At 41.9% G+C, this 18,392-nt stretch overlaps 1 protein-coding gene across 1 annotated transcript in view; it reads left to right on the forward strand.

Annotated features, from left to right (window-relative positions):
• The window catches only part of tyw1 (tRNA-yW synthesizing protein 1 homolog (S. cerevisiae)), a 72,677-nt gene extending 54,573 nt beyond the window's left edge, over window positions 1–18,104 (forward strand). Inside the window, 2 exon segments of the mRNA XM_036964638.1 lie at window positions 17,527–17,593; window positions 17,596–18,104. Coding sequence (XP_036820533.1) covers window positions 17,527–17,593; window positions 17,596–17,738 — 210 coding nt within the window. The 3' untranslated portion in view covers window positions 17,739–18,104.
• The last annotated feature ends 288 nt before the right edge of the window (window positions 18,105–18,392 follow it).

Raw genomic sequence — 18,392 nt, forward strand, 5'->3', positions numbered from 1 at the left:
TAACACTTCTTAGACTTGCTTTCAATGACAATAACAGATCTATAACTCGCATTTCTATGTACATTTTGTCAGGTCCCCCAAAAAGTTACATTTTGCAAGCTTAAGCTTTGTTCTTTGTAGTGCTGTGGAGATTGCCATTGTCTCAGTGACCTAAGCGTAGAGACTTGAAGGAAAAGACTGAAAGCTAGACAAAGGTCGCCTTGATTTGAAGTAAACTAAAAATGAAACCATGTAAGAACCCGGACTCTTGAGGCCACAGGTTGCCTAGTGGTCAGAGCGTTGTGCCGTAACCGAAAGGTTGCTGGATCGAATCCCCGAGCTGACAAGGTGTAAATCTGTCGTTCTGCCCCTGAACAAGGCAGTTAACCCACTGTTCACCTGTAAGCTGTAATTGTAAATAAGAATTTGTTCTTAACTGACTTGCCTAGTTTAAATAAAGGTTTCATTGAATTGTTTTTTTTGAGCAGCCTTGTCTGGCCAGCATGTGGTATGGATAGTTGCTTTGTCTTCTTCATGCCTTTTTCTTTTTTTTTCTTTCTCCCCAATTTCGTGATATCCAATTGGTAGTTACAGTCTTGTCCCATCGCTGCAACTCCCGGACGGTCTCAGAGGCGAAGAGAGCCATGCATGCTCTGAAACACAACTGCCAAGCCGCACTGCTTCTTGACACACTGCCCACTTAACCCAGAAGCCAGCCACACCAATGTGTCGGAAGAAACACTGTACAGCTGGCGACCAAAGTCAATGTGCATGTGCCTGGCCGACACATGGAGTCGTTAGAGCCCGATGGGACAAAGACATCCAAGCCGGCCAAACCCTCCCCTTACCCATCGAACGCGATGCAGTGCCTTAGACCACAGCGCCACTCGGGAGGCCCTCTGTATGCCTTTTTCAGTTGGTCTTCTAGATGCGATCATTGATATTTTCCCATTGATATTTTCTGGGTGTTTCCATTCATCCCTTGAATGGGATGCTTAACAACATCATACAACTGCAATTCACTGCAATATCCGTGAGGCATGATACAGTTTAGTTCAATAGACTCAGGAACTTGGGGGTAAACTGTTGAACCTGTAAAATCTCCTGATATTTACTTCTCACAGCTATGCTGTCCAGTGCTGTTAGGCTTTAAACTCCAAAATGAAACATCCTCAAAGAAAAGCACACAGGTAATTTTCTCATCAATGTGCTATAAGGCATTTATACCACCAACATTGAAGCATAATTTCTGGTCTATTATATTCTATTACCTAATCTCTTCCTTTGGCAGTACAGTAATTGTCTGATGCTAGAGGTACAATACGATGGCCCCTTTCTCCTGCTCTTTATCGCATCTTCTCCTTTAGACTTACCTCCCCTGAAGGAGAGGAGGAAGATGTGAAGAGGAAGTTACGCAAGATAGGCCACTATATCTCCTGTAAACTCTAAACAAGGCCGTCAGAATGGGAGGGGCCCTCTCAAAAAAAAACACACCCCTCTCATTTCAAAACCGGGAGCATGCTTCGGCCTGATAAGTTACATGTGTAACTGTTTGTCACACACTTTGATCCAACACTGTGTCCTGGGTTTACGATTTACAGACACACACTGACTCCGGTGCTCCTCCCATTCATTCACTCTCTCAGCAATTATTACAGCTCAGTCAGTTCAACATCTGCTTCTCTCCTTGAACTTCACTTCTTCACCTCCTGCTATGGGGAAGCTGTGATCACCTGCTCTCCTCATCCACACACACACACACACACACACACACGTGTTAATGAAAATCCACCACACTTCTCACACCTTCCGTTAGCTCTCAGCTCAATCTCTCCACCAGCTGACTCAGAAGGCTCATCTCATGTGTGCTGAGTGTGTTTGTGTGCATAATAATACAATAATTTGGTGTGTATTTATATTTGTCCTGTTTCACACGTACAAGTGTGTATTATACGCATGTGTGAATTGGAAATAGTGTGTGTTTTTTTTATTTTTATATCCCATTCCCCCTGAGACACCCCCCGAAAGTGAGGTCACAGCCAGGGTCAGCCATTATCATGTCAAGGAGGCAGGAGCTGTGGATCCCTCCCAAAACACCTGACAACAGCTGAGGAGATATGTTGTTCCAGAGATTATTTAGAGATGCCGACACAAGATCTTCTTGCCAATCCAACGGCACCATGAGATATTGGCCATCGGGCACGGTGCCAGGCAGGCTGCATCATCAGGTCTAATGCCAACACTGTTGAAATGGATCGTTCGGCCAATCAGTGAGAGCCAAGGTTACCTGCAAAGATATTTCAATTGTGTTTAGTCATAGCATCAAGCCACAGAGTAAATGTATGGATCTGAGGGGGAAGCTATTGTGTCAAGGGACAGAGTAAATTTATGGATTCGGAACTGAGGAATCCTCCATACAGTTCAGGAGTTAAGAAAATAGTCCCCTTTAGGAATTACATTATTGTTGTGCAGATGTCAAGGTTGACTATAAACCTGAGTTTATAGTGCATTACCACTCCCACTCTAATCAACCTGTGTCTGGGCATTTAGAGAGGACAAACCCCAGGGATTTCCAACACAGACACATTCATCAACATTTATGCCATGCTGCATGCGCTGATATAATAGCCTACCTCAATTTTCGCTCTTTGGAAGAAAATATTCAGGAATTATTAATATATTTTGAGTTTATGCCAGGTTAATGCAGGCATTATTTGAAGCGTGTGTGTGCTGCACTGTGATGCACTGTTTATATTTGCAGAATCACTATATTGAGAGTACAGCATTAAAATATTAGGCGCTGGTCATGGTTAATATAACCATGGCTAGATAGGAAACTATCCGAACCATCAGCCCTAATAGCTAAAATGGAGTGGATTATTTTACATTTTTACACTCATGGTTACAGTTATATCCAACTATCCACCATACCTAAAGTTACTGAAGTGTCTAGAAATGCCTGCATTTCTGAGGATTGTGTCAATTTCAGTGTATATCCTAGTTCTTAGAGGAGCTGAGATTCGACAACAATGAGCTGGTCGCAGCGCAGTGACAAACTATAAAAATGATTTCCATTAGCTGGGCAGAGGGAGGTAACTGAGTGGAACATATAAAAGTTGCCCTATTTTCACCACCATGGGACAGACAATTGGGACCTACTTGATATGGGAAAGTACTTACTACGACACAGCCTAGTGACCATGGCTTTTGCACAGCTAGAGATTCTTCTGAGATCAGGGTTTGGGAGAAGGCAAAGTGGCATACAATGCAACACCTCAACTGCAAATACCTAGGTGTCTTGTTAGACTGTAAACTCTCCTTCCAGACCCACATCAAACATCTCCAATCCAAAGTTAAATCTAGAATTGGCTTCCTATTTCGCAAAAAAGCATCCTTCACTCATGCTGCCAAACATACCCTTGTAAAACTGACCATCCTACCAATCCTCGACTTCGGCGATGTCATTTACAAAATAGCCTCCAATACCCTACTCAACAAATTGGATGCAGTCTATCACAGTGCCATCCGTTTTGTCACTAAAGCCCCATATACTACCCACCATTGCGACCTGTACGCTCTCGTTGTCTGGCCCTCGCTTCATACTCATCGCCAAACCCAATGGCTCCATGTCATCTACAAGACCCTGCTAGGTAAAGTCCCCCCTTATCTCAGCTCGCTGGTCACCATAGCATCACCCACCTGTAGCACGCGCTCCAGCAGGTATATCTCTCTGGTCACCCCCAAAACCAATTATTTCTTTGGCCGCCTCTCCTTCCAGTTCTCTGCTGCCAATGACTGGAACGAACTACAAAAATCTCTGAAACTGGAAACACTTATCTCCCTCACTAGCTTTAAGCACCAGCTGTCAGAGCAGCTCACAGATTACTGCACCTGTACATAGCCCATCTATAATTTAGCCCAAACAACTACCTCTTTCCCTACTGTATTTATTTTATTTATTTATTTATTTTGCTCCTTTGCACCCCATTATTTTTATTTCTACTTTGCACATTCTTCCACTGCAAATCTACCATTCCAGTGTTTTACTTGCTATATTGTATTTACTTTGCCACCATGGCCTTGTTTTTGCTTTTACCTCCCTCATCTCACCTCATTTGCTCACATCGTATATAGACTTGTTTCTACTGTATTATTGACTGTATGTTTGTTTTACTCCATGTGTAACTCTGTGTTGTTGTATGTGTCGAACTGCTTTGCTTTATCTTGGCCAGGTCGCAATTGTAAATGAGAACTTGTTCTCAACTTGCCTACCTGGTTAAATAAAGGTGAAATTAAAAAATACAATTTTGAAACCCAGAAACACGCTTTGGGAGCTATCAGAGTGTTCTGTATTCACTGAATGTTTTCCTTCACAATAATTTGACTCAGAAATGAACAAAGCAATTGTAAAAAAAAATGTAAAATGTCAAAACATTTTGTCAAAAAGAAAGATGAAGATGAAGTCTCAACAGATCAAAGGAGCCATGATGTTGACAATTGACACATTTTTTAAGAGCGGTATCTTACATCACACCATTCTCATCAATTAACTTGGTTTTGTGCGTAGAACCTAGCTGTTGCTGCAACAGCTGATGACCCACCTGACTGCATTGCACTTTAGCCCAACCCAATTAATCATTGAAGCTGGAGACTTATATCTCCCTCACGAACTTTAAGCATCAACTGTCAGAGCAGCTTACCGATCACTTCACCTGTACACAGCCCATCTGTAAATAGCCCACTCAACTACCTCATTCCCCAAATTATTTATTTTTGCACCCCAGTATCTCTACTTCCACATCATCATCTGCACATACATCACTCCAGGGTTAATGCTAAATTGACACTCATAGGACATCTTGTTCGATAATGTGCATATTTATATCCAAAAATCTCAGGTTACATTGGCACCTTACTTGCAGTAATGTTTTGATTCCAAAACATCCGGTGATTTTGCAGAAATACCCATAAAACATTGATAAAAGATACTAGTGTTATTCACAGAATTAAAGAGACTTCTCCTTAATGCAACCGCTGTGTCAGATTTTCGAAAAAGCATAATCTGAGAACGGCGCTCAGAACCTAAAACAGCCAGAGGAATATCTGCCATTTTGGAATCAACAAAGTTAGAAACAACACCATAAATATTCACTTACCTTTGATGATCTTCATCAGAAGGCACTCCCAGGAATCCCAGTTCAACAATAAATGACTGATTTGTTCCATAAAGTTCCATCATTTATGTCTAAATAGCCACTTGTTGTTAGCGTGTTCAGCCCAGTAATCCATCTTCATGAGGCGCAGGCACTTCATCCAGACAAACTCGAAAAGTTCCATTACAGTCCTTTAGAAACATGTCAAACGATGTATGGAATCAATCGTTAGGATGTTTTTAACATAAAACATCAATAATGTTTCAACCGGAGAATTCCTTTGTCTTCAGAGAAGCACTGGAACGAGAGGTGACTCTGTCGGGATCGCGCATTATGAGACCAAGGCTCTCTGCCAGACCACTGACTCGAAGAGGTCTCATGAGCCCCTCCTTTATAGTAGAATCCTCATTCAAGTTTCAAAAGACGGTTGACATCTAGTGGAAGCCCTAGGAAGTGCAATCTCATCCATATCTCAATGTGTATTCGGTAGGCCAAGCTTTGAAAAACTACAAAACTCAGATGTCCCACTTCTTGGTTGGATTTTTCTCAGGTTTTCACCTGCCATATGAGTTCTGTTATACTCACAGACATCATTCAAACAGTTTTAGAAACTTCAGAGTGTTTTCTATCCAATACTAATAATAATATGCATATATTAGCATCTGGGACAGAGTAGGAGGCAGTTCACTCTGGGCACGCTATTCATCCAAAAGTGAAAATGCTGCCCCCTATCAAAAAAAGGTTAACAATATGCTGTATCTTTGTTAAAGCAGGAGGCATTTCAGTCCAGTCTTATTGCACTGGTGATGTCTTGTTAGTGGCCTCAGGAACCAGAATAGAATCCATTTTATATTGCAGTTTCTTCTCTCTTTCCTCACCTTCATTTTTATTCTCTTTCAGGAATGTTAAAATTTGATTGTAAAGATACTGTATGTGAATATGCCAGCTTACCAGGTGCCACAGGTGTTCCCTGACCATGTCTAAGGGGGACAAGGAACTCTGTGAAATATCATTCATATAACAGACATAACCAATGCCCCAAAAATACTTGAGAATAACCTGTCAGTAGAGCCCACTTATGCATTCAAATCATTTCACGGCAGAGTGTAGTTCAACCCGCTCTGAGTGAGTGAGAGGTCATGAAGTGTGTCTGAGACTAGAGGCTGGTAAGCATTTAACGTGCAGAACACACAGTTCACACCTTCACTTCCCCATAACCCACTGTGTCTTACTAGACACTCACATACCAATTCTAAAACCTTGCATAACTTGCTTCTTATTCAATTTTAGCTCAGTGTGAAAACGCACCGTACCTGGTTCTATGGCTGAGAGCCTATTTGCTTAGACTGCTGTAACCTGGACACTGACAGGTCTGTTTGTTCTGGAATCTGAGAACAATGTTACATGGACACTGACAGGTCTGTTGGTTCTGGAATCTGAGAACAATGTTACATGGACACCGACAGGTCTGTTGGTTCTGGAATCTGAGAACAATGTTTCATGGACACTGACAGGTCTGTTGGTTCTGGAATCGGAGAACAATGTTACATGGACACTGACAGGTCTGTTGGTTCTGGAATCTGAGAACAATGTTACATGGAAACTGACAGGTCTGTTGGTTCTGGAAACTGAGAACAGCATGGGGATGCAAAGCTGGCACCCAAACTCACCTCTCACTGTGGCGTCAGAAACCCACCTCTCACTGTGGCGTCAGAAACCCACCTCTCACTGTGGCGTCAGAAACCCACCTCTCACTGTGGCGTCAGAAACAAGCTCTTTATTTCTACATTGGTGTGATGTATCTTAATCAGTGGTGTGATTCAGCCGAGAAAGCTGCTGGCTCCTTGCCTGAGAACATGCCTGTGGGAAACATAATACCAAAACACATACTAAATCTGTACACACACAAACAGAAAAAGAAACACAGACATGCACTCATAATGGGATAATTAACACACATGGGTGCCAGAGGAGGCTGGTGGGAGGAGCAATTGGAGGACAGGCTCATTGGTTTCCATATATGTTGTGTTTGATACCGTTCTATTTATTACATTCCAGCCATTAGAATTAGCCTGTCCTCCTATGATGTGTAGAAATTGTAATTGCTGCAAACGGATTGTCCTTTGGGGACTATAAACATTTACAGAACCCACAAATCAAATCAAATCAGCAGACACAAATGCAACCATCATGTTTTAAAAGAGAACATGGCGCACCCCTGCATGGGTTCACACTCCCACATGTGACTGACAGAAACAAAGAACATACAATTATCACATCTGTACTAATGAGTATGGTACCCCCGCATTCCTCTGCTTACTATTGAGAAGGAATATTTATTTATCAATTATTTATTTGGACTGCATTAGTCTGAGTTCATTATGCTGTTAAAATGCAAATCCCCTGTTCAGAAAAAAATGTATATGCCTGAGACAAAGACGTTTGATGCCTCTTTCAAACGGTGGTCATTTGGTTAATTGACTCCTCTCAGTTAACAAGATGATTAGCATTGAGGCTAATCAAGGCCATCCCCTGGGTGTGTGCCATGCCACCATGTGAAGTTGAGAGAATGCCAAGAGTTTACAAAGCTGTCATCAAGGCAAAGGGTGGCTACTTTGAAGAATTTAAAATATATATATACATTTTCATTTGCTTAACACTTTTTTGGTTACTACATGATTCCATATGTATTTTTTCATAGTTTTGATGTCTTCACTATTATTCTACAATGTAGAAAATAGTCAAAATAAAGAAAAATCCTTGAATGAGTAGGTGTCTCCAAACTTTTGACTGGTACTGTCTCAAAAGTATCTCAAAGTATGTATTTTGTGAGCAACAATCACTGGTTAACAAGGTATTTTGACACCAATGGGACTTCCTGGCAAAATAAAGGTTAAATAATAACAGCTAAAATAAACATTACAGGCATGGCTAAAATGCTGCTTTTAAAGCAATGTTCCCGGGTAAAACGCTGCAGATGTCGGCTCAATAGAAAATTACCTTCAAAACTGCATTTTCAACCAGCAGCGATCGGATTGAATCCCGTCCTAGATTTTGTTGATCTCACCAGGCTCTAATATCATTAGTTTCCTGCTGCCAAATAATGAATGTTCCCAGATGGCAGCTCTGATTGTAAAATGCAGCAGAGTGCAGTGCAAGGTGGACGGTGTGATCCTAAATAATTTTGTAGTATCACCCGCGGTCATCATTAGAGCATCAGATTATCATTTGAGTGTTAGATTATGTGATTTTGAAGCTTTGGGTTCAGAAAGAAAATGAAGAAAATATTTACTAACTGAAAGTGTCCCCAACTCCACCACTCCCACACTGAGACACCAAGTGGCACCGAATTCTGTTAGGGTCTCCATTGGTGTCAGTGTTCTCATGCGTTTTGGGCTGTTGCTGTCATTTCCAGCTATTTCCTCTTTGGCAGAGGGCAGCTTTCAGTTTGGCTCCCGTGCCCTTCAAATCTGTTTGCTTGACTGAAAGCCCAGAGTTCTGCCCCTGTGATGCTAATACACACACACACACACACACACACACACACACACACACACACACACACACACGTATGTATATTGTGCGCACAAGCATGAACTCCCACAAGCTATTCTATTCAAAGACAAGAATAGTGATATTTGCAATGAGAGGGTAAAAAAATAAGTAATTGCTATGAAGCCCCTCTTTTGCCAAAGTAAAGGCCTTAATGTATCCCCTTAACAAATGTCGTTGACACAAGCATCAAAGACCTGGCTTCAGAACGCGTGCACACACGGGCATTAGACAGTGTGTCGTCAACACAGGCCCAATGGCGGTGTGCAGAATGGGGTGTGCCTTAGGGCTCTGGTACTGCCTCAACACCCCTCCATCTCAGCCTGAGAATGAATGAGGATGCCACCTTGCCAAACACAGTGAAAAGACACCATTCTTCAACAGACCCCCCCCCCCCCCCCATTTGAATGAAAAATAGGTCTTATAGTAACTATGAATCTGCTGAGTAACAAAATCAACCCATGGGTATAATACATTAACTGGTCCCTATATTTTGAAACCCAAAAACACTGTATTCATAAATGTTTATGGCTTTAGAGGGAGCCAGCATTATTGCTACAAATTTAGATCTCCACTCCAAACTCTCCTTAATCGTCCCCCAAATGAGAACTGGGCTACAAAATGGTTTGAACAAACCCAAGCACATTTACTTTCCATCTGTCCTTATGAATTCCTGGCCAAGCAGCCATTCTGATCATCCCCCATATGCTTTGTGTTGTTGGATAATAAAGGAAGAGAAGGGAAGGGTTGGGTCTGGATGGAACTCTGATGTTCCGTTCTGAGGGTACAAAACATTCTGAGGATGGGTTCTGATTCTGAAGCCAGGGCAGGAATGGATGTGACAATGTTGGCATCACCAGGCTCATTCTGCTACCCTGCCTCCTGTCCTATCCAGTCCTGTCCCTCTCTGTGCCTGGCTGGCTGAAGTCACAGAGACACACAATGTCTACACTAGCATTCTACCTAGAATAAAGCAATGTATTCAGCATGTATTTAAAGTTATGTGTGAATATTTGAATGTAGCCTAGCTAGCCTGAGGAGATACTTGATTATAATACCTTTTTCGGGACCAAACCTGTGCCTGCCTAGAGTGGGCCATATGTTTTCTCAAGGTTGGGTGGGTTTCCAAATCACACTGTCGTTGTTGACTAAATTAAATATAAACCGTGGCGCAGCAGGTTTTCTAAAGGCAGTGTGTGGGAGGGTGCCAGTTTAAAGCTAAATCTGTCTTTAAAAATGTATGGTAAACAAACTCAACAACTCAGAGGAGAGTGGGACTGCATTTTAGTCCAAGATAAAAACGATGTGTGTGTGTGTTTACCATAACACACACAAACATTCTAACTAATGATTCTGGTCATACCCTCTCCTTGAACTCTGTGGGCTAACTTTAGATGGAATCTACAAATTGGTTCTGAGGACTTAAGGATGGTGAGGAAGCTGGCTAAAGGATCCACATTACTATGGAGACAACTTAGATGAATGAACACACACACACACCGCACAAAAACATACTTATCTGTTGTTAAAAGCCTGAGTAATCTTTACAAAAACAAAATACACAAACAAATATCAACACATTTAGTATTTCTTCATAAACCATGATAGTGGTAGTCCATAATAATAATTATTATGTTTTTCATTATACTTAGTTTCAACAAATTGTTCCATATGCTAAATAGCAATGCGTTGCTAAAATGAATTCAGGATGACACATCGCATACATCACTTAGAGAAATGAAGTGAACCAACCACAAAACCATTCCAATCTCACCAGCCTCTGGTAATCTGAATAGAAGTGACCATCAATCCTAGCCCACCTTCTCCATCTCACGAAGACATGCACACACTAACAAAAATGCACACACGCATACATACACGGACTAACAAACATGCTCACATACATGTGCACACACAAACCAATCAAATAAATCACCTGCATTAATACATAATTTTGTAGATATTTTCCACTTAATTGCTCTTGCTAACAAAAAACTGATTGTTAACTCTTGATATTTTTGAAAAAGACACTCCTGACAATATCCTAAGGGTTTACAGAATTTAAGGTTGTAACTGTGATGTTTAAGAACTTTGTAATTGTTGTACTTTAAATGTTAGTAAAGCGGTTAGCTTTTGGCTAGCCGCGATTAGCTTTTGGCTAGCCGCGGTTAGCTTTTGGCTAGCCGCGGTTAGTTGGTTGCTAGCCCCGGTTAGTTGGTTGCTAGCTCCGGTTAGTTGGTTGCTAGCTCCGGTTAGTTGGTTGCTAGCTCCGGTTAGTTGGTTGCTAGCTCCGGTTAGTTGGTTGTTGGTTGCTAGCTCCGGTTAGTTGGTTGCTAGCTCCGGTTAGTTGGTTGCTAGCTCCGGTTAGTTGGTTGCTAGCTCCGGTTAGTTGGTTGCTAGCTCCGGTTAGTTGGTAGCTAGCTCCGGTTAGTTGGTTGCTAGCTTCGGTTATGCTAGCTTGTTCAATCATTTTCCAATAATTAGCATTAATCTCAGTTGCAATAGTCTTGTCTTTCTATTAGCACTCTTCTTATACGGGTTAAATGTATTTTGAGCATGGGTATAACGTACACTTCTAATGAGATATACCAGTCTTTAAAGGCTTTCATGTTTTAGAGTCTCCTATAGGGCTATAGTAGGCAACAGTCTTCTACATAATTATAACCTGAACAGGTGAATTAAAGTTAAGAGTAAATGTGTTTGCGGTATAAATGTAAAGAATTTGAGGATGTGAATATGTCAGGGATTTATGAGACAGATCACTAAATACACTTTAAAGAAAACAAAAGAAAACATTGAAATACAATGAAAAGACAGTTTGCACTTGAGAAAATGTTGAATAAAATAATTGAGAGAACCTTTGAAAGAGAAGCCACGTTCTCCTGTTTCTTTATTTATCCTGTGTTACAATAACTATTATCTGCTGCACCAGTCCAAAAACTGGGACCTGTAACACTAAATTTAATTGACTGCAATTTCAGCAACAAGAATCGTTGAATCTCGATCTGACTGTGAACATTTGAAACTACAGCTGGCGAGTCTGGGGACCTTCTCCCCTGCAGACGGAAGCCCTTTTTTGACCGGCTCTGTTGGACCAGCATGTAATGCCAAAGGGACCTGTAGACTGAAGGCACTCAGCCACCCCTAACATGTAAGCATCTGTTCCCTTGAGGCCGAAGCCATTATAGTTTAGCCTCTAACCTACACTCTCTCTATAAGCAACACTCCCTCTCTCCCTAGAGGGCTGGCCAACCTGCACCTATCATTTGTCTTGCTACACACAATGCAGGAGACCTGCAGTAGCCGTAGGAAAGGTATGGTGAGTGTGGTACTGTAGAGAGAGGGAGGTGTGAAAAAGATCTGTGAATAAAGAGTGAGAGCAGATGATCATTGTTCACGGCATGCCCAGAGTGAGAGGAGGGATTGATCGCTTTTCTGTCACTCCGTATGACATGTCTGTCTCGTCAGAGTGAAGTCAGCAACTCTCTAAACCTCTGAGAAACACTGAAGGAACATGACTACTTTTCAGGGGCGGCAAGGTAGCCTAGTGGTTAGAGCGTTGGACTAGTAAAAGGTTGCAAGTTCAAACCCCCGAGCTGACAAGGTACAAATCTGTCGTTCTGCCCCTGAACAGGCCCACTGTTCCTAGGCCGTCATTGAAAATAAGAATTTGTTCTTAACTGACTTGCCTAGTTAAATAAAGGTAAAATAAATAAAAAAGTAGACAAAACATTACAAACAGCTAGCAGCAAAGTAGATTGGTCACGAAAGTCAGAAAAGCAATAAAATTAATTGATGATCTTTGGATGTTTGCACTCACGAGACTCCCAGTTACACAATAAATGTTCCATAAAGATTATTTTAATGTCCAAAATACCTCCATTAGGTTGGCGAGTTATGTTCAGAAATCCACAGGCTCGAGCGGTCACGACATCACAGACTAAAATTTCAAATAGTGTCCGTAAAGTTCTTGGAAACATGTCAAATGTTTTTTATAATCAATCCTCAGGTTGTTTTTACAATATATAATCGATAATATTTCAACCGGGACTGTAGCTTCTTCAATAGGAGAGAGATAGAAATGTCTGCTCCAAGCTGTTGCACATGCAAACCGCTGCTGGCACCCAGCTATACAATGACGTGATGTGATCTTTCTCGCTCATTTTTCAAAATAAAAGCCTGAAACTTCCCCACTGTTCACACCATGGGGAAGCCATAGGAAAAGGAATCTGGTTAATATCCCTTTAAATGGAGCGAAGGCAGGCAATGGAACAGAGAGCTTTCAGGAATAACAGCACGTCCGGGTTGGATTTTCCTCAGGTTTTCACCTGCAATATCAGTTCTGTTATACTCACAGACAATATTTTGACAGTTTTGGAAACTTTAGAGTGTTTTCTATCCTAAGCTGTCAATTATATGCATATTCTATTATCTGGTCCTGAAAAATAGCCCGTTTACTTTGGGAACGTTATTTTTCCAAAAATGAAAATAGTGCCACCTAGTTTCAAGAGGTGAGTCTGGAAGGAGAGTTTACAGTCTAACCAGACACCTAGGTATTTCTAGTTGTCCACATATTCTAAGAGTAGTGATGCTGGACGGGCGGGCAGGTGTGGGCAGCGATTGTTTGAAGAGCATGCATTTAGTTTTTCTTGCATTTAAGAGCAGTTGGAGGCCACAGAAGGAGAGTTGTATGGCATTGTTAAATTACGCATTAGGCTGGAACTCAATCTGGTAGCCTAGAGGTTAAGAGTGTTGGACCAGTAACTGAAAGGGTGCTGGTTTGAATCCCAGAGCCGAGTAGGCCAAAAAATCTGCTAATGTGCCCTTGAGCAATCTGACAATTATATGCATATTCTAGATTCTGGGCCTGAGAAATAGGCAGTTTCATTTGGGTACGTTTTTCATCCAAACATCAAAATACTGCCCCCTACCCTCAAGATATTATTAATGCTGGACTTCAGTCCCAAATGGCACTGTCACTTTCTGACCATAGTTCTGTTATTTTATCTTTGTTTTAGTATGGTCAGAGCGTGAGTTGGGTGGGCAGTCTGTTTGTTTTTCTATGTTGGTTTTTGAGTTCGGCCTAGTATGGTTCTCAATCAGAGGCAGCTGTCAATTGTTGTCCCTGATTGAGAATCATATTTAGGTAGCCTGGGTTTCAGGTTTGGGTTGTGGGTGTTTGTCTTCCATGTTAGTGTTCGTACCACACGAGACTGTATCGTTCATTTCACATTTATTGTTTTGTATTTTCGTAGTGTTCAGTTTATGTATTATAATAAACATTATGGACACTTACCACTCTGCAAATTGGTCCTCCGATCCTTCTCGCTTCTCCTCCTCAGAAGAGAAGGACGAGGTTCGTTACAGGCACCATATTCCCTATATAGTGAACTACTTTTATGGGCTCCGGTCAAAAGAAGTACACTATAAATAGAGTAGCAGAAGACTACTGAGGGGAGGACGGCTCATAACAAACCAAGCTTTAAGTTTCTGTCTTTCCATTCACACAAGTGACAGACAAATATACAGTGCATTCAGAAATTATTCCCACCCATTCATTACATTACATCCCTTCATCAATCTATGTACAATACCCCATGATGAGAGTGAATGAACAATGGAGTGAATGAATTAATGGCAGGAAACACATGGAAACCATGCATTTGATGTATTATATACCATTCCACATATTCCGCTCCAGCCATGACCACAAACCTGTCCTCCCCAATTAAAGTGCCACCAACCTCCTGTGGAATAGTGTGCCATTTGTCCACCCTACCCTTCTCTAAACTCCTGTCTCAGCCTTACACCATCCAGTAGCCAGGTATAATCACCTGCATAACCAGTAGCGGTGTGTGGGTAAATTCACTGGGGAAGCCAAGCCAGGAAAAATACCGTGTTGTGATGATTGCATTGTTTGTGATATACAGTGCCTTCGGAAAGTATTCAGACCCCTTGACTTTTTCCACATTTTGTTACCTTACAGCCTTATTCTAAAAGAAAGTGTTTTAAATCCTCAGCAATCTTCGCACAATACCCCATAATTAAAAAACGAAAACAGGTTTAGCCATTTTTGCAGATTTATATATTAAAAAATGAAATACCTTTTTTACATAAGTATTCAGACCCTTTGCTATGAGACTCGAAATGAGCTCAGGTGCATCCTGTTTCCGTTGATCATCCTTGAGATGTTTTTACAACTTGATTGGGGTCCACCTGTGGTAAATGCAATTGATTGGACATGATTTGGAAAGGCACACACCCGTCTATATGAGGTCTCACAGTTGACAGTGCATGTCAGAGCAAAAACCAAGCCAGGAGGTCGAAGGAATTGTCCGTAGAGCTCCAAGACAGGATTGTGTCGAGGCACAGATCTGGGGAAGGGTACCAAAAAAATGTCTGCAGCACTGAAGGTCCCCAAGAACACAGTGGCCTCCATCATTCTTAAATGGAAGATGTTTGGGACCACCAAGACTCTTCCTAGAGCTGTCCGCGTGTTCAGACTGAGCAATCGGGGGAGAATGGCCTTGGTCAGGGAGGTGACCAAGAACCCAATGGTCACTCTGACAGAGCTCTAGAGTTCCTCTGTGGAGATGGGAGAAACTTCCAGAAGGACAACCATCTCTTCAGTACTCCACCAATCAGGCCTTTATGGTAGTGGCCAGACGAAAGTCATTCCTCAGTAAAAAAAAAGAGCACGACAGCCAAAGCACATGACAGCCCGCTTGGAGTTTGTCAAGAGGCACCTGAAGACTCTCAGACCATGAGAAACGAGATTATCTTGTCTGATGAAACCAAGACTGAACTCTTTGTTCTGAATGCCAAGCATCACATCTGGAGGAAACCTGGCACCATCCCTACGGTGAAGCATGGTGGTGGTAGTATCATGCTGTGGGGATGTTTTTCAGCTGCAGGGACTGGGAGAATAGTCAGAATCGAAGGATAGATGAATGAAGCAAAAGAGATATGAATGAAGTAAAGTGAGATCCTTGATGAAACCCTGCTCCAGAGCGCTCAGAACCTCAGACTGGAGTGAGGCTTCACCTTCCAACAGGACAACGACCCTAAGCACACAGCCAAGACAATGCAGGAGTGGCTTCGGGACAAGTCTCTGAATGTCCTTGAGTGGCCCAGCCAGAGCCCGGACTTGAACCCGATCGAACATCCCTGGAGAGACCTGAAAATAGATGTGCAGCGAAGCTCCCCATCCAACCTGACATAGCTTGAGAACATCTGCAGAGAAAAATGGGAGAAACTCCCCAAATACTGGTGTGCCAAGCTTGTTGCGTCATACCCAAGAAGACTCGAGGCTGTAATCACTGCCAGAGATGCTTCAACAAAGTACTGAGTAAAGGGTCTGCATAGTTATGTAATATTTCAGTTTTTTTTAAATATATATAAATTGTCAAACATTTCTAAAAACCTGCTTTTGCTTTCTCAGCACGGGGTATTGTACATAGATTGATTAAAACATTTTTTTTTTAATAAGGCTGTAATGTAATGAATGGGTCAGAAAACTTTCCGAATGCACTGTATATTTGCCTATGTCACTTGTGTGAATGGAAAGACAGAAACTTAAAGCTTGGTCGCAAATGGATCTTCCAAATGGACAACGACCCCAAGCATACTTCCAAAGTTGTGGCAAAAGGGCTTAAGGACAACCAAATCAAAGTATTGGAGTGGCCATCCCAAGACCTCAATCCCATAGAAAATATGTGGGCAGAACTGAAAAAGCATCCGCGAGCAAGGAGGCCTACAAATCTGACTCAGTTACACCAGCTCTGTCAGGAGGAATGGGCCAAAATTCACCCAACTTATTGTGGGAAGCTTGTGGAAGGCTACCTAAAACGTTTGACCCAAATTAAACAATTTAAAGGCAATGCTACTAAATACTAATTGAGTGTATGTAAACTTCTGACCCACTGGGAATGTGATGAAAGGAATAAAAGCTGAAATAAAATCACTCTATACTATTATTCTGACATTTCACATTCTTAAAATAAAGTGACATAACTGACCTGAGATAGGGAATTTTTACTAGGGTTAAATGTCAGGAATTGTGAAAAACTGAGTTTAAATGTATCTGGCTAAGGTGTATGTAAACTTCAACTGTATATACAGGGGGTACCAGTACTGATTCAATGTGCGGGGATACAGGTTAGTCGAGGTAATTTGTACATATAGATAGGGGTAAAGTGACTATGCATAGATAATAAACAGCATGTAGCTGCAGTGTAAAAACAAAGGGGGGAGCTCAATGCAAATAGTCCGGGTGGCCATTTGATTAATTGTTCAGCAGTCTTATGGCTTGGGGGTAGAAGCTGTTAAGGAGCCTTTTGGACGTAGACTTGGCGCTCCGGTACCGCTTGCCGTGTGGTAGCAGAGATAACAGTCTATGACTTGGGTGACTGAAGTCTGACAATTTTTTAGGCCTTCCTCTGACACCTCCTAGTATACCTCCGGTACCACTTGCCATGCGATAGCAGAGAGAACAGTCATTGACAGTGCACCAGCTGTTATTGACAAATAGACACACACCCCCAATCTCTCATACTCCTCCCTCCTCTCATAGATGAGTTAGCATCCAGAGGTTGATAGGTTTGATGAGTCACTGTACTTATGATTGGTTAATGAATGCTCCTGTAAGGCTGGCAGCTCATTGGAGACTGGAGACTGCTGCTCCATGAGCCCTATAGTCCCTTAGTGTGATTTATGATTGATTGAAGAGTCTCTCTGCATCTGTAATGCTCTCTCTGCGTGTGCATGTCTGCACACTGTTGTGTGCATGTGTATGCTGTATGTACTGTACTAGCAATATCCCTATGTGTGTTTCCCTATGCAGTTAAAGGTGGAGGGAGAGTGGTGGACGTGGATAGACTACGAGCGGTTCCAGGAGCTTGTCCAGGCCTATGAGGCAGCCAGACCTTCTCTGCCCAGGACCACATGGCCAAGACCCCAACCCAGGCCCTGTTTGGTGCCCAGGAGTGAGGTTTCGACCCAACAGACACACGCTACCAGAGGAGACACAAGACCAAAGATATCTCAGGATGCTGAGAAAGAGAGAGAGTAGAAGAGAGGAGAGACAGAAATTCCTCCTCTCCTTCCACACAATCTTAGACTTTTACTGTTCACAATCAGTTTTAATGTATTGAGAGAGACTTAAAGTGAGTGATAGAATGGAAGAGAGAGTATTATGGATATTAAACCATTTGGAACATACAAGTGTCTTTAACTTATATCGAACTGCACTGTCCAATTTACAATAGGCTTTAAAGCGAAAGTATGCCATGCAATTATTTGAGGATGGCGCCCCACATCAAAATATTTATCCACCAACACAGGTTTCAGAAATTCACAAATAGTGATTAAATATTCACTTACTTTTGGAAAATCTTCCTCTGATTTGTCTTCCAAAGGGTCCCAGCTACAACATGTAATGTTGTTTTGTTAGATAAAATCCTTCTTTATATCCCAAAAGGTCTGTTTAGTTGGCACCATTGATTTGAGTAATCCACTCGTTCAACATGCAGAGAAAGGAATCCAAAAGGCTACCGCAAAACTTTGTTAAAACAAGTCAAAATATGCTTCACCATATCTATTGTGTTATAGTCTCCAACATTATTTTATAATTTCTACAAACTTCAGTGTTCTTTCCAATGGTACCAATTATATGCATAACCTGGCTTCAGAGCCTGAGCAACAGGCAGT

The sequence above is a fragment of the Oncorhynchus mykiss genome, chromosome 27 (genome assembly GCF_013265735.2).
Source record: "Oncorhynchus mykiss isolate Arlee chromosome 27, USDA_OmykA_1.1, whole genome shotgun sequence".
Taxonomy (NCBI): Eukaryota; Metazoa; Chordata; class Actinopteri; order Salmoniformes; family Salmonidae; genus Oncorhynchus; species Oncorhynchus mykiss.